Below are 25,875 nucleotides of genomic sequence, written 5' to 3'. Positions count from 1 at the left end.
GTCTTTGTCAGCTGGGCAGCATCTTCTGGAGGGCTTGCCTAGGGCTGGTTGCCTCCAGAAAGCCTACCTCCTCACCCCCAAAAAAGACATTTCCAAATCTGCTCCCTTAGGAGTCTCTCTTTGCCAATATTTGTCTAACACTCTTTCTATCTTAACAATACCCAGAAAAAAAGGAATAGCTGCAACTCATTCAGTGCTCCTCTCTTCCACCAGGGATTTGAAGCAGTATTTGCACCTGCCTGTTAATTGCATTCTAGGTAATTCAGATTCCTTTTGGTCTTCTTAGAGTTGCAGGATACACTTGCTCTCTGGAAGTGTGTCCTTACCCTTCTGCAGAGTGAGGAGCAAGCTGTTAGAGATGCAGCCACGGAAACTGTGACAACTGCCATGTCACAAGAAAATACCTGCCAGTCAACAGGTACCTCGTTCTTATCCTTTCGCATTGCCTTATTGCTGTAGGATAGGGGTTGGCACACTTTTCTATAATGAGCCAGATAGTATCTTAGGCGTTGTTGGTCATTTGGTCTCTGTCTTAACTCTGCCATTTTAGTGGGAAAGCCACAAACAGTAGGTAAACAAATGGGCATGACTGTGTTCCAATAAAATTGTACTTACAAAAATAGGCAGCTTCTCAGATTTGATCTACTAGCCATAGTTTGCTGACCCCTGCTCTAGGACATCCTAGAGAAAAATTATTTTTAAAGGTAGAAATTTAATAAACTGTTAGGTCTTTTGCTAGTTACATTGTCATCGGTTTTAAATAAGGCCAAGTCTCTATTATCTGTGTGGTTCCATAACTCAGGAATCACAAAACCATCATTTTGTTCCTGTGTGAGTTTTTGTATGTGACAGAAAGCGACAAATGATTATGTGTACATTAAGTTTCTCTACTTTGTGTCCTAGCTGCTCATTTGATAATGACATGAACCCAGGAGGGAAGAGGGGAGTGGAAAGAAGAGCACCCTAGCTGGGTAGTCCTGAGGTCACAGCCATAGTATAAGCGGTTACAGCCCCGGGCCCGGGGTCATGTGCATGTAATGGCAAATGCTACCAAAGCAAAAAGGAAGTCAGGCTGTGGGTAGAAAATGGGCTGCTGGATGGAAGAGACAGGGGGCAGATGGAGTAGACGTAAGATCACACCTCTGAACACGCGGCCATCTAGGAGGATGCCTGCTTTAGTGGACTTGGATTCTCTTGGGGCTGGGTGTCAGGAAAGGTCTCTGGATCAACCGTCCCAATGAGAAGCAAGAACACTGTTTTGAGGCAAGGGATCAAAGCTGAGCAAAGAAGTTCACCTTAATAGACAACAGAATGAGAGAAGAGGAAGCCAGATAGCCTTTGTAATTGATGCAAGGCCCCACATCAGTTACTCTGGCTGGGGCTGCTTGCCAAGGCAGAACACAGGACTGTGTTCCCTGGAAGCCTCCCGAGATGTGTGAACCTTCCAGGATCTGAATCCGCAGTCTAAATGGTCTGTGCATGCTTCTCTGCCTATGTGGAAGAAGCTAGTTTTGGAATAATCTCTCAGTGATACTGCACCAGGGCAGGTTTCACCTAGATCAGCTTTTCCCCTCAGGAGGATAGCATTTGGAACGGAGCCACAGTGATATGCAAGCAGGCTCGCCTTAGCCCCCAACCTGCCAGACTTCCCCAATAGCTAAAATTCTGCCATTGGTAATTTATTCATTTTTCCAATTGCAGCATTTGCTTAGAAGGACACACAGAAAGCCCAGTGAGTGCTCGGTAAACATTTGTTGGAATATAATACACAGTAGATTCCGTACCCAGCCCAGCTTGATTTTCTTAAGCATAAAATATAGATCTTCTTCTTTAGACTGAAAAGTAGCTGAGGACTGAGAATTTTTTCAGGACCCTGATTTTTTTCTTTAATCAGAAGTTAGGCAACTGATTCATCAGAACAATATTGTCTTGTTTTAGGCCAGGCGCAGTGGCTCACGCCTGTAATCCCAGCACTTTGGGAGGCTGAGACGTGTGGATCACTTGCGGTCAGGAGTTCAAGACCAGCCTGGCCAATATGGTGAAACCCCATCTCTACTAAATATACAAAAATTAGCTGGCGTGGTGGTGGGCACCTGTAATCCCAGCTGCTCAGGAGGCTGAGGCAGAAGAATCTCTTGAACCTGGGTTGCATAGGTTGCAGTGAGCTGAGATAGTGCCACTGTACTCCAGCCTGGGTGACAGAGCAAGACTTCGTCTCAGAAAAAAAAAAAAGAACAATATTGTCTTGTTTTACCATCTCTCAAGGATATCAAGTGCTGGTGGTAACTTCACATTCATTCAACATACAAGGATTTTGTAGAATCACTGCTGATGTTTTCCTCTTTGGTGTTCCACGTTAATTACCATTGAGTCTTAACTACCTTAAAAGTACATGTTGTTTCTTTTGTCCCCAAATCAGTGGTTGGCTAAATGCCACAGTAAAATAACATTATTAAGTTGTGTTAATATTTAACGTCTTCTTTGAGAAGTTAAAATTACAATGAAAAAATTAAAGTTAGTTCTCAGTTTTCCTCCAAAAAAGAAATACAACGCAAGAGCTCCACACCTCTGAGATCTCCCACTGTCAGTGAGGGATGGATGCAGACGGAGCTCTGCTCTCAGACTGTCTTCTAGCAGCCTGCTGGAGGAGCTTGAGGAATTAGGAGGTGCATTCTGTGGGGTCTCTCTGGAAAGGGTCTGGAGAGTGGAGTGGGCCCAAAGGAAGGGAGAGATGTGACACAAATGAGAGCAGAACAGTCAATGCAGAAAGAGAAGTTGGAGCCAAAGCCTGGAGTTGGGGAGAACCTGGGAGCTGATTGGGCAGCAGTGAGTGGACTTCTGTGGTCAGAACACAGGCTTAGGCCAGGAAAGGAAGAGGAGCAGGAAATGAACTGAGCAAGGCAGGGGCACCCGCTTGTGGGATGGCTCAGTACCAAGCCCCGATCTCCTTCTGCAGGTAATGGGAAGCTGGAGAGGGTTTAAAGCAGGAATGAGGTGGGAAGGCACTCAGAGGAGACTGGTGTTACAGGAAACATACTTGTGGAATCTCTGCAGCAGTGTGTGAGATGGGCCAGGGCTGGGGATGAGTAAGGGGATTTATTAAGCAGCGAAATCAGCTGGGGGCTGGCAGCGACAGTCCTCTCCAGCTGCTCTCAGTAGGGATGGGGTGGAGAGGAGAGGACTGATGTGTGAGAGTACTGGTTGGGGTTTGGGTAATCTCCACATGGGGAGTGCTGCTGTGGGAGGTGGGAGAGAAGGGAAAGCATGAGGTGACTTCAGAGTTTCAAACCTATGAGGTGTCCAGGGAAAAATACCGAGGCATGCCTCTGGCACTGATGTAGAAGTCAGACCGTGGCATTCCAGGAAGTGAAACTACCAGGAAATCGGGAAAGGCAATCAGAGGCCACAAGTCACTGAGATCCAGGACAAAGTATTCCTTAGGTCTTGGAGAGCTCGACAATAGAAATGGAGAGGGCAAAGGGAGACCTTCATCTCCTGTGGGAACAGAATAGACTGGGCTCTGTCCTGCCTTCCTCAGAACGCAGCACAGCTATCCTGGGATCTCCAGTGCTCCTTAACAGATCTTTCTTTCTGTAGAAGAGGCAAGCGTTAAATGCTTGCACTTTTTGGAACCTGTAGAAGAGGCAAGCGTTAAATGCAGTCATTCAGACTTCCTCACCCTAAGATATCGTTTTGAATAATTGGCTTTAGGTCTAGATTTGAATTAGTTAATGATTCTAGAAGGCCTGGGGAAAATAATGCCATGATTAGCCGGCCCTCCTGAGAATGGATTTCTTACTCACCTTTTTTGCCTGCTGGAATCTCCTGCACATGCTTCACCCCGCACAGGGAAGCATGAAACTCACAGCCTGTCAACAACTTTCTCCCTGCAATGTCCGAAGCACCCTCAGCCCTTAGAAGTATGGACATCGGGGAGCCCCAGCTGCAGGACCCTCTCTGCCCCTCCCTCCCCACTCTGTACCAATCATGGAGCCTGCAGAAGGGAATGGAAGAAATGACATTTCCAGGACTTAAGAGTAAAGGATTGAAATTCGCAGCTAGGAGAAAAAAAATGTGTGGGCCAGACTCCAGGCAAGGCTCCGCCTTCCTCCTTTCCCTGCTCTGACTTCAGGCCTTGAAATGCTGAGGAAAGAGCTCTAATGAAAGAGCAGGAGATGCTCAAGGCTGTCTCTGCAGCTCCCCACCCTCTTCCACCAAGCGGCCACTTGGATCTGTTTTATATACCACATCGGGGATTTAATGTCAGATTTCATTTGAACAAAGGCCTCTGTGTGGGAAAAACAACCTGGACAATATTTAACTTTAAATCCCGGCATTTGTACGATTCTTAAGTTAGGCAGAGTTCTGGGTGAGAGCAGCAGGGGAGGAACCCATGCAGGTACAAATTTGTGAAGCTGCCTTCAGAGGAAGAGAAGATAAGAAAGGTATCTTAGAAGGTTAGAAGGGCTAAAAGAAAGAATCCAGTGATTGGGGTTCTTCCATAGCCTTTCCTACAAGCCAGGGGGCCCTGAGCCTTTTCTTTTTGTAGAGCTCTTTCACTCCGATGCAAGTTATCTGGTGTGGCTTAGCTGGAAATACTGCAGAGAGTTAGACCGAAGGACTCCAGGATGGACTTAAGGATGCTAGATCAGGAGGTCGCCAGGCAGAACCCCATATGTTCCACTTAGCGGAGGCAGGGTGCTTCTGGGAGCTGGATGGGCCATGGGGACAGGGCAGGCAGGGGGATGGCTTTCTGGACTTCCCTCAGGCTTCTTGCTTTTCCTGGCACTGGATCTCCTTCTCTTGCTCTTTCAGCTTCAGCCACTGTTGGCCACCTAATTTAGATGGCCTGCTCCCGTTTCCGTCTCCTTTTGTAAGGCTCAGAAAACAGTTTCCGGCCAGGTGTGGTGGCTCCTACGTGTAATCCCAGCACTTTGGGAAGCTGAAGTGGGCAGATCACCTGAGGCCAGGAGTTCAAGACCAGCCTGGCCAACATGGTGAAAACCCATCTCTAATAAAAATATAAAAATTAGTTGGGCATGGTGGTGTGCATCTGTAGTCCCAGTTACTCAGGAGACTGAGGCAGGAGAATTGCTTGAACCCCGGAGGTGGAGTTTTCGCAGTGATGCAGTGAGCTGAGATCATACTACTGCATTCCAGCCTGGGCAACAGAGCGAGACTCCATCTCAAAAAAAAAAAAAAAGGGAAAACAGTTTCTGCTTGAGTTGATACAGGATAAGCGAAGGCACTGAGCAAGGGGTGCCAGATTTCTGCCTGTTGTTAGTGTTTTGGTTCAAGAAGGATGACTTCTTGGTAGAAACTTTATTATGGAAAAATGTATATGTAAGACCTTTAAAGGGGGTAGTGGGTAGGCAAGCAGGCAGATCAGCTGTAGCTCTTTTTGTTAGAATACTGTCTCCAAGTAATTCTGGTCCCTCTTTCCTAGCAGGCCCCTTGCCCACAAAAAGTCATGTAAAACTTCTGCTTGTCCTGCCAAATATGGACATTTAGTGGGAATGCATTAAATCCCATCTTCTCGACAGCACCCCTGCCCTCCGGGATCTCCCCATTCCCTGAACCGCTGCAGCATTTGGTTATTGTATCATCACAGAGCCTTTGCTGTTTTACACTTTTATCATTTTCCCTTTCCTGTGCTTTAGTTGTCTCTTCCCAACTAGCCCTCATGAACTTAGAGACTGTTTTCTATTAGGTACACAGTGGGTGCTCAATTTGTGTTAATGGATTGACTTTTCACCACAGTCAGGTGGCAAAAGAAGCATGAGAGTACGCTTTGAAATAAGGAAACTCCGGAACAAGCAGGCAGACCCTCTCTGCTGGAACCAGCTCAAGGGGCAGCGTTTTTCACTGATTCATACCAACTAGGGTGGCAGTCTTGCTGACTCGCGCACTGTCCGGGTCTGGTAGGCTGAGTTTGCAGCCTGTAGTGTTGGGTCCCTCCTCACTCCTACCTCTGAAGTCTGGGTCTTGGATTACAGGACCAGAGAGCCAGCCTGGGGCTGCAGGGACCATGGCCCTGGGTTACCTGGGAGACACCGAAGGAGCCTCCTGTGCTTGGCATGGTGACCTGTAGAGACTGGAATAACAATGGTGTTTAGCAGGGAGGTGGAAGAAGGGAAGTAGGAGTGAGATGCAGAAAAATGAGACTCAGAGGTTAGAGAATGGAGCAGTAGGCAAGTGGCATTGTGAGGTTGAGTCCAAGCAGCCATGTAGCCAGGGCAAGGCAAAGAAGGAAAAAACCAACATCTGCACACATATATACATGTGGCATCATCGTCACCCACACAGAGCCCGTGAGCCAGCATGAAAGGATGAACACTTCTCATATGCCCCGACCCTTGAGCAAACAGGGAGGGAAGCCTGGGAGGAGAGAGATAGGGAGGCCTGGGTCACTGTGACATTTTCCAGTGGCCCCATGGAGTGAGACAGCTCAGTCAGCAAAGCCCCAGGCCTGTGGGACTTCACACTGAGTCACAGATGCTTCCACCCCTGGAACCTCTAAGGCTGCCCACCAGTCTCAGACCTGCAGCAGGCCCTGTGCTTTTTTCAGTTCCTGCCAGATCACAGGGTCAGGCACTAGAAGGGCTCTGCAAGTACTGACTGCCTCCCTCCTTCTCCTGCCTTCCATAGGCTCTTTCCTAATCACCTCAGGTATATCATCTTCAAAGTGCCTTTTCTGCTCTGTGGTGCCAGAGCCTGGCCCCAAACTCAATATTATAGATGTACCAAGTACCTTTTTCTAAAGAAGAATGACCCAAAAAAGTTAAGAATCACTTTATACTAGAATATATCCTCCTGCCTATCTCCAAGCCTGGCCTAAATTCCTCTTCAGATGAGTTACACTTATTTGCCTCCATCATTTCCTTTTATTTTTATTTGTATTTATTTTTTTTTTGAGACGGAGTTTTACTCTTGGCGCCCAGGCGAGAGTGCGGTGGTGCAATCTTGGCTCACTACAACCTCCGCCTCCTGTGTTCAAGCAATTCTCCTGCCTCAGCCTCCCGAGTAGCTGGGATTACAGGCACACACCACCATGGCTGGCTAATTTTGGTATTTTAATAGAGATGGGGCTACTACATGTTGCCCAGGCTGGTCTTGAACTCCTGACCTCAAGTGATCTGCCTGCCTTGGCCTCCCAAAATGCTGGGATTACAGGCGTGAGCCACCGTGCCTGGCCATTCATCATTTATATGTGTCTACTTTAAAATTCTAAGTTGGGGGTAGGCACAGTGGCACATACCTGTAATCCCAGCACTTTCGGAGGCCGGGGCAGCCAGATCACTTGAGCCCAGGAGTTCAAAACCAGCCTGGGCAACATGGGGAGATCCTATCTCTACAAAAAATTTTTAAAATTAGCCAAGTGTAGTGGTGCATGCCTGTGGTTCCAGTTACTGAGGAGACTGAGGTGGGAGGATCACTTGAGCCCAGAAGGTCGAGGCTACAATGAGCCATGATCATGCCACTGCACTCCAGCCAGGTCAACAGAGTGAGACCCTGTCTCAGAAAAACAAAACAAAGCCAAAACTCTAAACTGTTTTCTGACCCCTTCTCTTCCTCCTACTTAAGATAGTCTAGAGATTTTTCTTACTATTTAAGTATGAGATGAGAAGTGGTCAGATAAGGGTATTCAATCATTCATTTGTTCATTCATTCAACAAATGCTTACACAGTGCCTGTCCACCAGGCTTGTTTCATGTGCTAGTCCAAGCCACCACCATCTCTCCCCAGACTTCTGCAGCCTGGTCTTCCTGCCTCTATTTTTGTTTGCTGAAATTCAGGCTCGCTTCTTCGGGAGTAAAACAGATGATACTGCTGTCCTGCTCAGAACTCTTGTCTTGGCTTCCCATCTTAATCTGGGTAAAACCTAAATTCCTAAGGTAACACACAAAATCCTAACCAGTCCAGCCCCTGCCACTCCTCCCCTAGCCACTCCAGCCTTCTTTCGGGTTTTCCCACTCCCAAGCCCATTCCAACCTCAGGGCCTCTGCAATCGCTGTTCCCTCTGCTTGGAATATTCTTCCCTCGTCCCGCATGGCTGACTCCTTCATATAATTCCAATCTCAGCTTCAGTGTCATCTGCACGGGGGTACTGCCTTGACCTCTCAGACTACAGTAACCACCCAGTTATTTGCTGTCATTCATCCCACTGGTTTAATTCTCTGCATAATTTTATTTATTTGTTATTTGTTTCTCTCCACCGGAATAAAAGTTCCAAGAGGCCGGGCGCGGTAGCTCACGCCTGTAATCCTAGCACTCTGGGAGGCCGTGGCAAGTGAATCACCTGAGGTCAGGAGTTCGAGACCAGCCTGACCAACATGGTGAAACCCCCTCTCTACTAAAAATACAAAAATTAGCTGGGCGTGGTGGTGCATACCTGTAATCCCAGCTACTCAGGAGGCTGAGGCAGAAGAATCGCTTGAACCCAGGGGGCAGAGCTTGCAGTGAGCTGAGATTGCACCACTTCACTCCAGCCTGGGTGAAAGAATGAAACTCCATCTTAAAAAAAAAAAAGTTCCAAGAAAGTAGGATTTTTGTCTTGTTTGTTTGCCGCTATATTCTCAGAACCTGGCACATAATAGATGTTCAATAAGAATCACTGTTTGATGATCAACTGAATGAATGAATTGAGGAATGCATCTGTCAAAGTAGTTAAACCCAGTAAGAACCTTAGTGTTTTTCAGAACTATCTGGTGGGGGAAACTTTTTGGATTCTGTGTTGTGAAATTGCCTTGAGGTCACAGCATTTTCTTGTTATGGCAGATTAAATCGTCTGCCTTAGTCCTCTCCTCTTCCTAGAGACATGAATTCAACAGCTGATGAGGAACTGATGGAGCATCTACTAAGACTGGCCACTGTAGAAAATCCTGGACTAACTCCTTGTCTCCCTTGTCATTGCATACTGGATCATGCAGGATGAAATTTCTTGAGCAAGAGTTTCATCCATAGGGGTCCACATGCCTAGCACAGGGCCGGCCCTGGGAAGTGCCCAGCAGGGGGATACTCGTCAGTTGCTCATCAGGTCCCAGGTGAGGGACCAGAGCCAAGGCTGCATGAATAGATCTGGAAGGCCTAGGGGAGGTGGCCCCTTCCTCCCAGAGCCCTGTCTGCTCTTTCCCACTCTGAGCAGGCCAGTAGGGGGACAGGGGAAGGAGAACCTCATCACCTCCCTCTTGATGCTCCTGTTTCTTTTTATCCCCTTTGATCCTCACAACACTGTGAGATACTTTATTATCTCCTCCATTTTATTTATATTTTTATGTTTTTAAAGGTGGGTTCTCACTGCATCACTCTGGCTGGAATACTGGTGGCTGTTCACAGGCACGCTTGTAGCTCACTGCAGTCTTGAACTCCTGGGCTCAAGGGATCCTCCCACCTCAGCATCCTGAGTAGCTGGGATTATAGGCACCTACTATACTTCCTCCATTTTAGATGTGAATATGCAGAAGTTCAGAGAGTTGAAGGAATGGGCCCAAAGTCCCAAGGCAGATAAGTGTCAGAGCCAGAGTTGGAGCTCTGGTGACAGAGGCCTGCACTCTCCGAGCCTCTCTGAGTCAGGGAAAGGAGTCCAAACCTGGCATCTAGTTTAGAACCCGGGAGTTAAGAGAAAGGGATGCACTGAAGGTCTTCTAAACTCACTGTTGTGTTTGAAAGAAGACACTGGAGTCACAGCGTAAGAAAATGGGTTGGGGACCAGAGCTCAGATACCAGAGTGTGCCCTGGGGAAAGGGAATAGAGGGCAGATGCAGCAAGAGGTGGCAGGTGGTCCTCTGTTAAGGCTGCTGCTGTTCCTGTTCTCCAGTGCCCCTCCTGGAGGGAGGGAATCCCATGACTTGAGGGTTTTAGAGCCTCTAACTTAGAGATGTGGAAATTGAAGCCCAGGAAAGGTAAATGATTTCCACAGTGTCACATAATGAGTAGAAAAACGAGGTCTATGACACCGTCTCCTGAGGCCCAGGATAGTACCTCTACTGTCCCCCAAGCCTTGATTTTTACAGAGGAAGTGACAGAAATGTAGGGATACCCACCTGAGAATAATCCAGACTCAGAGGGTAGAGAGGAGCTGGCAGGGGTGAGATGGGGTGGTGTAGGGTAAGGGCAGAGAAGATGGAACACTGCCTTGAGAAGAGGGCTTGGAGGAACTCCAGCAACACTGGGGTGGGAAGAACTAAGTGTTCTGTGAAACCAGCCATCTCTCAGCAGTCAGCAATCAAACCACACCCTGAGTCAGCCCAGGATTCCACTGCCTTGGTCTCTCTGGGCCTCTCTCCATGGCTGACTGGGTCTTCCTCTTATTGTCAGTGGGGCTGCAGGGGAGGAAACAGAAGAGGCTAGGAATTGCGGTCCTACCCCGCTGTGAACCAGTGGAGGGTGAGGGGAAATGGCTTTTGAAGGAAGATAGTTATGTGGGAGCCAGTTATCTGTTTTCTCATTTATTCCTTCAAAAGAAAGAGATTTGACCAAGGTAGGCCATTGTCCGCACCTCCACCCCCATTCCTGCCAGCTGCAGTGGGCGGGCACAGCGGAGCTCCAGTTGCCGCATTCCAAGTTGCATGTGCTGTCAGTTGCTGTTCCAGAGAGCCTGGGCCCCCTGACGTTCACCTGCGTCTCAGCGAGTGCGTCACTGGCAGCGGCTCCCATGATGTGCAAAAGCAGGTGCAAACGTCTTCGATCTGCTGGCCAGTTACGAGTGCCAGTGAGTACCCTGGCTGGGCCTGGTTGCTGGGGTGATGGGATTGTTACCATGGCCTCCCAGTGACTAATCCCCAGAGAGACAACAACAGGCTCCTTTCGAGGAAATGAGGGTCATTTTTGCATCACTTTGCCCCGACTCTTGCTGCTTCTGAAAGCCGAGCTCTCTGGCCACGGCGACTGACCCTTGTGGGTGATGATAAGCCCTCGGTCTGAGGCTTAGGCCATCTGGTGCTGACGCGGCTGCAGGGTGTTGTCTTCCCTGTTAGGGCAAGCCTGGTGCCTGGTGATCTTCCTTCTCCAGCTCATGGCCTCAGCTCTCCTCTTCTCTGCTTTCCTTTTCCTCAGGAACTTCCGCTTTCCTCAGCAAGGCCGTATCACAATGCAGGATTTCTCTTTTCACTGTGGCCAGCAGGCTTCCTTTTTGAACCTAAGCCAGTTTCAGGTGTTAGGGTCACTGCTCTGTCAGGGGTGGCAAGATGGGCCCCCCCACTGCTTTCTTATTCATCCCTGGTTCAAGGAGGATGACTCCTCCAGCCCCAGCTTCAGGCCTGACTCTATCGGGAGCACTCCTCCTGAGTATCCCAGCCAGCACTGGCACCTGTCCTTTGCCCTCCTGAGTTCACTCAGCCACAGACTTCTTCCATCCCAACAGCCAGATGAAGGTCAGACCCAGGCTGTCATGACAGTGCTGCCCGAGAAGTTCTGCAGGGCAAGGGTGGGGCCCAGGAGAGGCCTCCTCACTGGCCAAGCTGGTGGCCCCTCCTTCCTCACCATCCTACGGTTATCCAAGGAGGCATAAAGGGTGACACCAGAGACCTGGGAAGCCCTCATCCAACCCACCAAACTCTCCAGTTCTGTTCTCAGATCTCCCAGAAGATGCTTGGTGGATTGTGAAAGCCTGGGCTTCCTTGTTTTTGCTGCTCTCTTTTTGACTACAGGAGTCCCCATGGCAAGACCTCTCATGGGCAGAAGAGCAGAATGGAGAGTGGCTCTGGTGATGGTGGGTCAGTACAGGGAGGGTGGTTCTCTGCACACATGGGGCAGGGTGTGTACTTTGAGATAGAAAGGTGTGTTGGGAATCTGTGCACCTTTCAGAGTGTCTGTTTGTAAGGAGTATACAGCCCCAGTTTGGATGTGAATGTGTGTATGAGCATCAGGAGGAGAATGGTATTCGAGAGATGTGCTCTGACCTGTTCACTGATGCATCGTGATGAGCTAAAAGTAAGAAATCCCTCCCTTAATGTCAAAATGGCCAGGAAATCCTTCTGTACTTCAGTCACTGTGTTTGTCAGAAGTGAATTTCTTGTGAGGCTGATCTACAGGAGCAGAGGCAGAGAACAGCAGGTGGGAATCAAACACAAAGAATTGGCCTTGACAGCCGCTTGTCTTCTCCCTCTCTCCCTCCTCTCCCCTCCCTCCTTTCCGCTCTCCTGCCTTCCCACCTCCAGCTGAAGTACTGAAGTTACTGGAGTACAACCAGGGCTGTCAGCTTGGGGCGTATCTTGAAATGGACTTTCTGAAGTATTTTCTGGGGTTTCAAGCATAAAACAGCTGGTGTTTTAGTCAGGGTATAGATTTGGCATCTGTGAGAGAAGTTAGTAGTGGCTTCAACAAGTCAGTAGCTTATTTCTTCCTCACATAGAGCACTCAGTAGACTGGTGTGATGGTCCATATGGTAAGGGTCTCACACCTTCTTTCTTAGTGCTCTGACATTTTCAAGACACACCATCCCTCACATGGCCCCAGATGGCAGTGCCAGCTCCCACTTCCATGTCCACAATCTGGTGAGCAGGAAGGCAGGAGGGAGGGGCCAACCTGGAAGTCACATGCACCACTTCCGTGGATCTCATCGGCCAGGCCCTCGTCATCTGCCACAGGTCTCAGCCGAAGAGGCTCAGAAATCATGTGTTGAGCTAAATGGACACACGCTCAGCTAAAAAGCCCATTTCTATGTAAGTGGGGAGGACTGGGTTTTGGGAGACAGGAACTTCATTTCTCGCAATCTGCTATCTTCTTATTTTTACCAGGTCCTAATCACTGAGGTTCTGGAAAGTGCCAGCTGCATGGGCACTAACAGCTGGGGACACAGGGATGAATTAGATAGAGCGTCTGCTCCTAAACTGTTGGGAGTCCACCCTCTCAGGTGGTATGCCACCTAAAATCAACAGACCTTCCTTTACATATATCCAAATCATGTTTTCTGTTAGCAGTTTACATGGCTAATTTTATAAGGAAGTAACCATTAATAATAAGAATTTTGTTCAAAACGTTCTCACCAACTTGGTAAGTTTGGCTGCTGATCCCTGTTCCATCTCTTAGGACCACACACATCACCCAAAATGCAGACACTTCCTTAGGAAACAAGCCCACAAGCTTTGCAGTTGCATTACCCGTAGCAAGAATTTACTAGAAAGATAACTTTTTAATTGAGGGGGACTGAGGAGGAAGAATACACTTAGTAGAGACCAAAAAAATGGAGCAATGGCAGGAGGGAGGGAGCCACACTCAGAAGGGAGCAGGAATGGGGAAGTGGAGAGGGGAGGCCGCAGTTCGGCACCCAGTGCCTGTTCCACCACTGTGCTTACGCATGGCAGGTCCTCCCTGAGCCGGTCAACCTGGTTAAGTGTCGCGATTCTACCCAGCCCTATGCCCTCCTTTCCCACAAAGCCTTTCCAGTCTTTGTGTCTCTACTTAAGTCACACCCACACAGTTTAGCTCTTACATTGCTCCTTCTTTATGAGTCTCCTCCTCTCACCCACACTAAGCTTTTTAAGGGCTGAGGCCTCCATCACAGCAGAGTGGAGCATGTTACATTCTAGAGTGGCTCACGACAGGCAGACCTATTGTTTCTGTAGCACAGCCTGGTTTTAGAGTTGAATGTAGACATGGGGTTTTTTTTTTTTTTTTTTTTTTTTTTTTTTTTTTTTTTTTTGAGACAGAGTCTTGCTCTGTCGCCCAGGCTGGAGTACAGTGGCCGGATCTCGGCTCACTGCAAGCTCCGCCTCCCGGGTTCCCGCCATTCTCCTGCCTCAGCCTCCCGAGTAGCTGGGACTACAGGTGCCCGCCACCTCGCCCGGCTAGTTTTTTGTATTTTTTAGTAGAGACGGGGTTTCACCGTATTAGCCAGGATGGTCTCGATCTCCTGACCTCGTGATCCACCCGTCTCGGCCTCCCAAAGTGCTGGGATTACAGGCTTGAGCCACCGCGCCCGGCCGACATGGGGTTTGAGATGGGCAGCTTCCCTTCAGTCAGTGCCCTGCTCAGCCTCCTGGCAAGCCCAAGGGCCCCAACAATGAGCCTGTGGGGTCAGCTTACACTGGGACAAGTTGATAAGGGCTCCCCAAGCAACCCAGTCCCATCACACCAGAAAATGAAATTCCCCCTCTTTTAAAAGCCACTCATAGAACATAGTAGTGGTTCTGCTTCAGACCCTCAAGTGTGTGTGTGTGTGTGTGTGTGTGTGTGTGTGTGTTTTCAAAAGTAAAAAAAAAAAAATCAGGTTATCCTCCTCGCCCCCTTAATCTGTTCCAAATGAGAACACTTAGAAAACTCCCAAGAACCCGCTCTGTTAAGAAAATTGGTTTCTGCTGTGGAGTGGGTCGGGGTGGGGAATGGAGTTAGGAAAATATATGGAACCTGACAGAAGACATTGGGTTTGTGTTTGGAAAAGGATTCGGGTTGTTTTCAAGTTTTGAGTTACAGCCTGGGCGTGTTGGAAGAAGTGGGATCGTACAGCACAGCCTCTGTGGGCTTCTCATTCAGCTCCTCCTGCCTGCCCTGCCCCTGTTAGAGATGCCTTGCTTGGCAGGCTAGCTGGGAAACCTTCTTCATAAATAACTCCCCGGAGGAGACAGGAGTGATAACAGACGTTTTAAGTGGAAGCCGAGCTGCTTTAAGCACTTAGGGAAGGGCCCTGCAGGAGTCTGGCCCCAGGATTCTCCTTGCCAAGCAAGGGAACGCTCTTAAAGCTTTCAGTTTGGTTCCTCTCATTTTATTATTTCTCTAACCTCTCTAACTAGCAGAGTGATTGAGGCTCTGATTGTGAGTCCTGTTTTTATTTTTCACACTATTTTTATACTTTTGAAGCTGTGGTTTTAAAATATACACTCAAAAATGTTGGCTCAGCACCCGCGAGGCCCAGGAGGTTGTCCAGATGCACGGGGTCCGGGGCTGCTCCCAGCAGCCTTTCAGTGCCCCCGCCGCCACCGCTGGCCTTTGGGGACGGATGAAATGGGCAGGAGTTGCTGTAAGAGATTGGTCCAACCACAATCTAGCTTCTGGCCAAATATTTCAGATTCAACTCTGAGAAACTAGCAGGAATCTTGTTCTGGTGGCTTCCCAAGCACACAGTGAGGGGTGGGTCAGAACCTGTAGAGGCAGAATTCCCAGTTTCAGATAAAATGTTCATTCATCTCCAATATGCAGTGCTGGTCCCCATCGCCCTTCCATCCATGCTGAAAGTGTGTGCAGCATGGCACTTAGGGGAAAACAGTGCCAGCAAAGTGGGTTCATTTGTTTCTGTCACCACCATTTGTTGGAAATGGTTGTCATGTTCACGCTACTTTAGAACTCAGAGATGGGCACAAGAAATCTTCCAAAGCGCTGACCTTCCTGTGTTCTTCTCCAGCCAGTTCTAACTCCACCCTCTATCCTCTTGCTCTCTTCCCCCGCCTCCCCCGCCCCACCCTCAGCTCCTCCCTTCCTTCCTTTCTCCCTATCCACAATAGATCTAGGAATCTGAAATTTCCACCTTGGCTACAAACAGCACTGAGTCTCTTTGAACAGCCTTGTCCATAAATCTTAGATTGTTTTTCATCTTTGAAAAAGTTACTTCTGGCCTAGCGCGATGGCTCACACCTATAATCCCAACACTTTGGGAGGCCGAGGTGGGCGGATCACTTGAGGTCGGGAGTTCGAGACAAGCCTGACCAACATGGAGAAACCCCATCTCTACTAAAAATACAAAATTAGCCAGGCGTGGTGGCACATGCCTGTAATCCCAGCTACTCGGGAGGCTGAGGCAGGAGAATCACTTGAACCCGGGAGGCGAAGATTTTGGTAAACCAACATCGCACCATTGCCCTTCAGCCTGGGCAACAAGAGCGAAACTCCATCTCAAAAAAAAAAAAAAGAAAAAGAAAAAGCTACTTCTATCAGCAAGGCATTATTCACATGTAGGGGCAGGGAAAAGTTCACTACATTCAGACTTCAGTTTCTTTTCACTCTATTTCACAACATCCACTCCCTTGAAATCACAGACTTTAAAAAAAAAGATCAGTCCCCAATAGGCAAGGTGCCCCGTGACATAGCCAGCTGGAACCAGGGAAGAAGGTGAGAGGAAGGGTAGGTTTGCCTAGATGCGGGCTAGCTGGCTCAGCCCATGGGGGAAAATAATTTCAGTCTCAGGGAACTAAAAACCCACTGTTCTTATTTTAGAGTGGTGGATTTGGTGGGTGGGGAGATTTAGGGAGACAGGGTGATATTTATAATGAAAAGCTTAGCTGTATTGTTGAGGGGTGGGGTGCGGGGAGGGAGAGCATGAGGAAAATAGCTAATGCATGCTGGGCTTAATATCTAGATAATGGGTTGATAGGTGCAGCACACCACCATGGCACACATTTACCTTTGTTAGAAACCTGCACATCCTGCACTTGTACCCTGGAACTTAAAAATAAATAAATAAATAAATAAATATTATAGTGTAATATAGCTAACAGGCTAGAACATACCTCAGTTCCATGTTACATCAACTAAAGGAGAGATGAAAGGAGGGTGAATTTGGAGCAAATTAAAGAGAAAGGAATGGGGGGAGAGAGAAACAGACTGTCACTTGAGGACCTGGCTTGGTCTTTCTGCTTCTCATCCTTAGCATGTTGGCTCTTTGACCCCATGCTTGTCCTCATGGTTACAGGATAGCTTGTGTACCTCAGATACACCCCAACATTTTAGGTAGGAAAGAAGGGTTAAGAACATACATTTTTCTTCTCACAGGGTTCTTTTTATCCAGGTATTTTAAATGCCCCCCTCGCCCCAGCATGTATTTCTGTATGCATCCTTGGCCAGGTCAGGTACATGGCCATCCCAGATACGAGGGTAGGCTGAAGGGGAAAGTATCACGCAATGGAGAATGAGACGCGTCTAGGCATATCACTTGGAACTGGAACCATCATCTCCCAGAACAAAATCGACCTTCTATTAATTAGCAAGGAAGAAGTAGGATAGCTGTTGGGTGGGATATTGGGGAGGGATTAGTGTATACCCAGAAAGTGCCGTGACACATTTAGGGAACTGACACATTTAGTTCAGCATGAGGAGTGGAGAGTTGGGGTAGGGTGGGAGAAGGACAAACACTAAAGCTAGAGGTAGATGGGGACCAGATTTTCAAAGGCCAGGGATGCCTTGCTGCTGACTTGGCTCTCTGTGGAAGCCATCACAGGCATAAGAAGGAAAGTGGGAGATGATTGCACATTATACAGAAATGGGGAGGGGACGCCAGTCTCAAGAGTAGTGGTTTTCACACTGCAATATGTACACAGGTCACCTGAGGATCTTGTCAAAATGAGATTCTGTTTCTGTGGGCCTAGGTAAGGCGTGAGATTCTACATTTCTTAAAAACTCCCCAGTGATGCTGACATAGCTGATCAAGGGATCATACTTGGAGTAGCAAGGTCCTAATGCTCTTCGAAAATAAATGTGCAAATATGTTTGTTAGGCATTTTATAGTAACTACTAATATAAATGAAATAGAAATTAACGCTCTCAAATCACTAAGGGAAAAAAAGACAAACTTAGATTGAGTGTTCTTTTTAAAGAAAGGCAAAATCTGGCGTGTCTTTTGGTAATCCTGATGTCTACACGTAACAGAAAAGCCAAACAGAGGTTTAAACACAATGGAAGTTTTTCTCTCTCTCAAGTGACTGTAGTCCATTCCATATGAGGGAGTCCAGGCTAATTGGCAGGCCCCAGGCCCCATGCTTCTTCTGTCTTTCTGCTTCACTCTCCTGGCATGTGGCTTCAATCCTCAAGGTCACCTCTTTATCCATGATGGTTGCCAAAAGCATTAGCTAGCTCATCCTCATAACAGATGAAAAGAAGGGAAGAAAGAACAATAAAGAGTGTACATCCTCTCCTTTCAAAGAGTACCCCCAAAGTCCCATAAAACACTTCTCTTTACCTCTCATTGGCTGTAACCTAGTAATATGTCCATATTTTGCTGCAAGATGTGCAAAGAAACATAATCTTTTGGGCTAAGCATATTACTAGAGTTCTTTTACTAAGGAAGAAGGAAACACATCCAGCTATATGTCACTTTGATAAAGAGATAAGCCTGAATTTACAAGGAATGGTTGAAAATGAAGAAGTACACACCCAGCACTTTGAGAGGCCGAGGCGGGTGGACCACCTGAGGTCAGGAGTTCGAGACCAGCCTTGCCAACATGGCAAAGCCCCGTCTCTACTAAAAATACAAAAAATTGCCAGGTGCAGTGGCTCACGCCAGTAATCCTAGCACTTTGGGAGGCTGAGGCGGGTGGATCATCTGAAGTCAACAGTTCGGGACCAGCCTGGCCAACATGATGAAACCCTGTCTCTACTAAAAATACAAAAATTAGCGAGGTGTGGTGGCATGCGCCTGTAATCCCAGCTACTCGGGAGGCTGAGGCAGGAGAATCGCTTGAACCTGGGTGAGTGGAGGTTGCAGTGAGCCGAGATGATGCCATTTCACTCTAGCCTGGGCAAAAGAGCAAAACTCCATCTCAAAAAAAAAAAATAGCCAGGCATTAGTGGCACGCACCTATAATCCCAGCTACTTGGGAGGCTGAGGCAGGAGAATTGCTTGAACCAGGGAGGCAGAGGTTGCAGTGAGCCAAGATCGTGCCATTGCAGTCCAGCCTGGGCGACAGAGCAAAACTCTGTCTCAAAAAGAAAGCACAAACCAGGCAACATGGCGAAACCCTATATCTACCAAAAATACAAAAATTAACTGGGCATGATGGTGCATGCCTGTAGTCCCAGCTACTGAGGAGGCTGAGGTAGGAGAATTGCTTGAGCCCAGGAGGTGGAGGTTGCAGTGAGCCAAGATTGGACCACTGCACTCCAGCCTGGGTGACACAGCAAGACCCCTTCTCAAAAAAAAAAAAAAAAAAGAAGAAGAAGAAAGAAATGCACAAATTTGTTTCAGGCAAATGGTAACAGAAAGAAAGCACGGGTGGCAATAATAATATTAGGCAAACAAATTTAAGACAAAAAGTATGAAGATGGACAGGAAGAGAAACACTGGATAATGATAAAAGTTATCCACAAAATAACAGGCATGCACCTTTACGTATTGGGCAAAATAGCATCCAGATTTACCAAAAGACGCTCTACAAAATATTAGGCAAAAGTTATTAAAATACAGCCATAGTAGGATACCTTTCCTTTCTCAGAATGTAAAAGGTCAAGCCAACCAAAGATGAATGAGGCCTTAAAGGATTTAAATACCAGACTTAAAAGTTTGTATAGGTATAAACCTTGTACTCTGACAGAAAATAAACATCCATTTCAAACAGCTACATAACATTTACAAAAACTGATCATATTTCATGTCACCAAAAAAATTTCCATTTCATAAAGAAATCTTCCTAGGCCACATTCTGACCAAATTGCAAGCACAATAGAAATGTAAAATAAAAATATAACAACAAAATGCCACTTAGATATTTAAGCACACTCTTCTAAATCCGTTATGCCAATGACAACACAAAAAATTAAAGACTCCTTATAGGCCCATACAGAGGAAAACACAATCAAGATTTCAGTAGATGAGACTCTCCTCAGAGGAAGTACTTGCATTGTACCTCCTGGGCTCAAGTGATCCTCCTACCTCAGCCTCCCAAGTAGCTGGGACTTCAGGCAATATATTAGGCAATTAAATTTTTATGAATAGTGTACGAGGAAGTCTTTAAAGTCAGTAAATGAAGATAATAGAAAAAGAGGCAAAACATCAAAACCAAGCACTCTGTAGAAGAAAAAAGATGTGAACAGTACACGCATGAAAAAAATGCTCATCCTCACTAATAAAAAAGAAATACCAATTAGAACATCAGCACCCTGTCATTTCCCTGTATCTTATGGGCACAGAATAAAAAGATTACTCTTGGCCAGGTGTGGTGGCTCACACTTGTAATCCCACACTTTGAGAGGCCGAGGCTAGAGGATCACTTGAGTTCAGGAGTTTGAGACCAGCTGGGCATGGTGGTAGGTACTTGTAATCCCAGCTACTTGGGAGACTGAGGCAGGAGAATTGCTTGAACCAGGGAGGCGTAGGCTGCAATAAGCTGAGATCATTCCACTGTACTCCAGCCTGGACGACAGAGCGAGACTGCATCTCAAAAAATAATAATAATAATAATTGCTGTCACTAGGGTGAGAGCTGTGAAGAAACAGGCATGATCTTACCAGGTGGAACTATAAATTGGTATATTTTTAGAGAGAGTTTAATGGTATCTATAGAAATTTAAATGTTTATGCCAATTGAGCCAGCAATTCCCTTTTAGGAAATTTATCCTATAGGAATATGTGCACAAGGGCACAAAGATATATGTATAAGGTATTCCTTTCAATGATGTTTATAACAGGAAAAGGAATAACCTAAATATTCATCAGAGGATTAGTTAAGTAAACGTTAATACCTCCACATACTATGCAGCAGTTAAAAATGGAGTAAATCGGTATGAACCCATGTGCAAAGGCATCCATGATATATTGTTAACTGAAAAAAGCAAGTCAGAACAGAACATCTGGAATGATTCCACTGTCAGCTATAAGAAGTTATTATTCTCTATAACTCTGTAATTGTTTTAAGTCTAGAAAGCTCCATATTATGAATTACTGCCTATAGGGCCTCTGCTGCCTACAGGGGCCTGGCAGGGAGCATAAATGCATGAACTGGCAGGACGTGCAGTCAGAGTAGGAGGGACTGGCAGGGAGCAGACAATCATGTACTGTCTCAGTTGTAGCCAATGGTTGTGATTCCTGACCTTGCCAGGTTTCCCTGGCCAGCATTCATGGACCAGGACTCAGGAGCAGTAGCTCTTTGTTTCAGCCCCAAGACAGCCTTTCCTGGCCCCCTAGCAAGGGCAGTAGTAGTGACCCCTATCAACATCACTTTGGGTCCTCTTCAGCAAGTGCTGGGTGAACCTGGAGCTTTTAGTTGATGGCAGCTTCACTGCCCCTCTCCCCTTGACATGGTGAAATGGGCTCTATGTCACCCTGAAACTGACAGCAGTTGACATTAAGATATTTTTTAACGCCATAGAACTTACGGACTGTGTTTCATTTTGGCTTTGCTGGTTCCTTAGTGCTCCAGGAGGTTCACTGTCCACCACCGAACCTCCAAAATCTTCAGGAGGCCTCACACAGGCCAGGTTACCCATAGTCCCAATGTGAGCCCTGTGTCCTAACCTTTTTGGCAGGGAGAGGGGGCAAAAACAGCCTCAGCTGTACTGGAGGAGAACAGCTAGAAATAAACAGCCAATGGATGAGAAAACTTGAGGGTCAATATCCTCCAGTTGCCAAGTTCTATCCTGCTTAGCAAAGTCTCTGTGCTGTTTCACTCTTCATTTCTGAAAGTGACCTTCAACTTGATTTCCCCCGGCCCTCGGTGTAAATATTGGCCTGGTCATTGAGGTCGTCCAAAGAATGATTTGGTCTCCTGTGTAGGGTTGCCAGATTTAGCAAATAAAAATACAGGACACCCAGTTATATAAATTTCAGATAAATAACAAAATTTTTTTTTTATTTATTTATTTTCAAGACGGAGTTTCACTCTTGTTGCCCAGGCTACAGTGCAATGGCACGATCTCAGCTCACCACAACCTCCGCCTCCCAGGCTCAAGTGTTTCTCCCACTTCAGCCTCCCGAGTAGCTGGGATTACAGGGGCCCGCCACCACACCTGGCTAATTTTGTATTTTTAGTAGAGTTGGGGTTTCTCTATGTTGGTCAGGCTGGTCTCGAACTCCCAACCTCTGGTGATCCGCCCACCTCAGCCTCCCAAAGTGCTGGGATTACAGGCGTGAGCCACCGCACCCAGCCAACAAATAATATTTTTTTTTAGTATAAATATGCCCCATGCAATATTTGGGAATACGTATACTAAAAGGTTATTTATTGTTTACCTGAAATTCAGACCTACTCAGTGTCTCGTATTTAATTCTGCAAGCCTGCTCCATGGGCCACCGGGGCTCTCCCTTTCTAAGGGAGGCACCTGAAAGTGTGAGGATCAAGAGCAGTAGGAGGTGTCAGTAATAACCCCTAATAAGCACTGTCCAAGGCATGACACGTCACCTCAGCCCCAGAGCCTGCTAAACCCCCAACTCCTGCTTTTCTGTACCTGCCCCTCCTCCCACTGGCTTCTCTGCTGCTGAGCTGCCTGCCTCTGGACTTTCTCTCTTTCAGTCTGTGGCTTTCCCCCACCCTCACCTCTCCTCTTTTCTCCTCATTTTGCTCTCACTGATCCATAACATGTAATTAAAGTTTACATATTTGAGTGTTGGTTGTAATTACTAAATAAGGTTTTATGTTCCTTGCTATAATTTAAATAGCAGGGGAATTTAACTTTTTGTGTGCGTTTCATTTTGCTTTTATTGATAGGTGGCCTTAAGTTCATTTTTAGCCGTGTGAGTCACTGACCTTCACCTTGAGCCGGGAGAAAGGCCTTCCATATCTGGAATGAACTCATGCACATCTTCCTAGAACAGATGCCAATGGAGGAGGTGGGGAGTGGGATAGATTGAGGTGGTGGAGTGAAGGGAGATGTCACTAGGTTGACCCCGTCAAGAGAGAAGGAGACTCAGAAGCCTCCTGTGCTACTCCGAAGCCCAGCCTTTTGGAATTGGGCCCCGCTGGCCCTGGAGAAGCCCCCTCTCTTGTCTTTATGATTGATCGCCTGCTCCTTTCCAGTGAGAAGCAGCCTTTCATAGGGATGCGCAGGGTTTGGGGTTAGAGACAAGCGCCCCGGGGGCCTCGTGCCTTCCCTCTCCACCTCTCCCAGTGGGAGCAGACACTTGAAGGAAACTCCACTCTGGCGCCTCCCGAAACAGGTAGTCTGGACAACTTTCTGACGTCCCCTGTGTTAGAAGCTTCTGGTTTCTAGTTGCTGCCTTCAAGGACTCTGATGTCTATTTTCTTTCCCATTCTCTCTGTCTGCCTTTGTTTTTCCATCCCCCCCTCCACCCATCAGCAGAGGGACCTCTACCCATAACCAGGGAGGCATTTTCCCATCTGGGAAGAAAACTCTGAAGGACAGCTGCCGTCTTGGAGAGAGAATACTGATCTGGGAATCAGGGAGTCCTCTCTTGAACTATTTGCCTTCAGTTTCTCTATCAAATGAAGGTGATTTTGTCTGTATTAAAATATGAATAAAAACAAATGTTGGCCAGGTGTGGTGGCTCGCACCTATAATCCCAGCAGTTTGGGAGGCTGAGGTAGAAGGATCACTTGAGCCCAGGAGGTCACGACCAGCCTAGGCAATGTAGTGAGATTTAATCTGTACAAAAAATAAGAAAATTAGCTGGGCTTGATGGTACATACCTGTGGTTCCAGCTACTCGAGAGGCTGAGGGAGGAGGATCACTTGAGCCCAGGAGGTTGAGACTAGTCTGGGCAACATGACATACTCTGTCTTTGCGGGGTGGGGGAGGAAATAATTTTTTTTTTTAATTAGCCAGGAATGGTAGCGTGCGCCTGTGGTTCCAGCTGCTTTGGAGGCTGAGGTAAGAGGATCACTTGAGCCCCCTAGGAGGTTGAAGCTGCAGTGAGCCATGATCATGCTCCTGCACTTCCGCCTGGAAGACAGACTCAAAAAAATAAATAAATACAGTGTCAAAAAGTGAGCAAGATTCTATCCCCGATCCAAATGCTAACTGGTTTAAGAAAAAAAAAAAAAAGTAGAAGAGAGACAAGATCTCGCTGTGCTGCTCAGGCTGATCTGATCACAGGTCTCAAACTTCTGTGCTCAAGTGATAACTCCCACCTTGGCCTCCCAAAGTGCTGGGATCACAGGCATGAGCCACCGCACCCAGACATAAGCGGGGGTTTTTTTAATGCTGGAAAACCAGAAACTTGCTGTTTGTTAAAGAAGCCTTTTCATTCACCAAGTTAAGAGGACCTTACCACTTCATTTTGGGAGGAGTGTTTTTATTCCTTCTATCTTGGATTCATGAACATCTGGGTGTTCTTTCTTAGCTCTTCTTACAGGCAGGGGAGAATTTAAAAGAGCCTGAAAGAATGGTTATGTGCCCCTTGACATTTCAGCAAATGTTTCAGTAGAAAGCAGATTGGCTCTCTCAAAAGTTCACCGAATTATCTTTGACTGAGCTGAGGTGTCTTCTTGACCCTGTAAAGGAGGCAGCTACATGAGTTTGAGGGCTACACGTGTCGAATGGCTGTAGGTGCCCAAGGAATTTTGGATCAGATCTCTCACCTTTGATGGGAATGAAATAACAAAGCCTCACCCACCCGGGGCCTGTTGCCTTTTGCTAAGCAAAGTCCTGTCAGCCATTTAGTACAGACAGAGGCTTCACCCCAGCTGGAAACTCGATAATGAGTGAGGCCGAAGAATCTGAGCTTCCCAGAGTGTGTGGGAAACCAAATATTGGAGGCCACAGCATTCCCCGACTCCAATACTTGGATGAAGCTTGTGCATTCCCTTGGTTACAGCCATTTGGGGCTCCAAAAGGCAGAGAGGTTTAGCCAGAGCCTCCTCTCAGCCGTTCTGGGGGGCCCAATCCCTTGTCACCTTGAAGTCCTGTTTAATCCTTCACCTTCACAGCAGCACCACAGCAGTGAAAAACAATGAAAGTCAGCCACACCCGTGGAAATTCATGTCGGGGAAAGAAGGCAGGGAACAGGATCAAAGCCTCTTGTAACCCAAGAATTCCTCAGCAGCTCCAGTCCCTTAATAATTATGGTTTGGAGATTTGCCAGAAAGCAAAACCACTTAGCATGCCATATTTAACAATGAACAGTTTTCTGTGTTCATAATAGTCACTGTGCAGAGCAAATAGGCACCTTGAACAAAGGGTAGGATATTTATATGTGTATATAAAATAACCTGCACCTACCTTAAACCTAAATATGTTTTCAGAGAAGAATGTGGCACGTCCCTCTGCTCTGGTACCTGCTTTATGAGTAATGAGTAAGTTGGAGAAAAGCTACATACTCTGCCCCCATCCCCACCTCCCCAGGTTTTTAAAATAGAAATATTTGTTTAACCCAGAATTTCCCAAACTTACTAGATAGTTACACTCTTCAGTTTCCAGCTGGGGTAAAGCTTCTTTGGTTGGTTTTGAAGTTTGGAGTGTTTTGTGTTGTTTTAAATATCTGCTAACGTTTCAAAAAGTCAGTGTCCCCAGAAAAACTTTTTGGGAAGTGATGACCAAAGAGTGCAGGAAACAAGGAGGTGGACCAGTGGGAGGACCGAGAAGCAAGTCCCAAGCCCTGAGGGGAGACGAATGAGTTTGCCAGCGGCCCAGGTCTCTGCATCAGGTTTGAGGAACCTTGGATCCAGGATGTCAGTGTGTGTTCAGTTAGACTTTATCCAACAAACATTTGTCATTGGGGGAAATTAGAAAAGAATGGCTGCTTGGAGGAAAGTTCATTACAGCCAAACCTTAAAGGATGGGCAGAATTTCAAGAGGAAAAGATGAGAAAGATGGAGAACATTCCAGAAAGACATGGGTGACAGAGTGTGAGGCCTGTTCAAGAAAGGAATGTTAGTGTGGTACAAGCGTCAAGTGCGTGAGTAGGGTGGGGTGAGATGAAGCAGGATGACACAAAAGACCTTTGGATCAAATAGATTCTTTCAGATGCAAGTGACAGAATGTCTGATGCAGCCCACTTCAGCATAGGGGAGGCATATTGGATCATGTAACTGAGAATTCCAAGGCTAAGACTGGCTTAAGACATGACATAATTCAAGGACTCAAACAGTGTTCCAAGGACCTGGTTTCTTGCCATTTCTCCCTTCTTCTCCTAGGTTGGTTCTGTTTTCGATCAGCTCACACTTTTCTTGGGGTTTAAGATGGCTACAGCAGCTCTAGCCTTTACATCTTCATTTATTCAAGTCCTATATCAGTATAACCCCACTGCATTTTATTGGCTCTAGTTGGGGTCCAAGCCTATCCC

The 25,875-nt window shown here is 47.0% G+C and overlaps 1 protein-coding gene across 1 annotated transcript in view; it reads left to right on the top strand.

The window, feature by feature from the left end:
• The window catches only part of THADA (thyroid adenoma associated), a 376,494-nt gene that overhangs the window by 327,001 nt on the left and 23,618 nt on the right, over nt 1-25,875 (top strand). The window contains exon 35 of the mRNA XM_011978219.1: nt 287-418. Coding sequence (XP_011833609.1) covers nt 287-418 — 132 coding nt within the window. The remainder of the gene's footprint in view (nt 1-286; nt 419-25,875) is intronic.

Source organism: Mandrillus leucophaeus, unplaced genomic scaffold (genome assembly GCF_000951045.1).
Source record: "Mandrillus leucophaeus isolate KB7577 unplaced genomic scaffold, Mleu.le_1.0 Scaffold190, whole genome shotgun sequence".
Classification (NCBI taxonomy): Eukaryota; Metazoa; Chordata; class Mammalia; order Primates; family Cercopithecidae; genus Mandrillus; species Mandrillus leucophaeus.
This window is presented reverse-complemented; position numbering and strand designations above follow the sequence as displayed.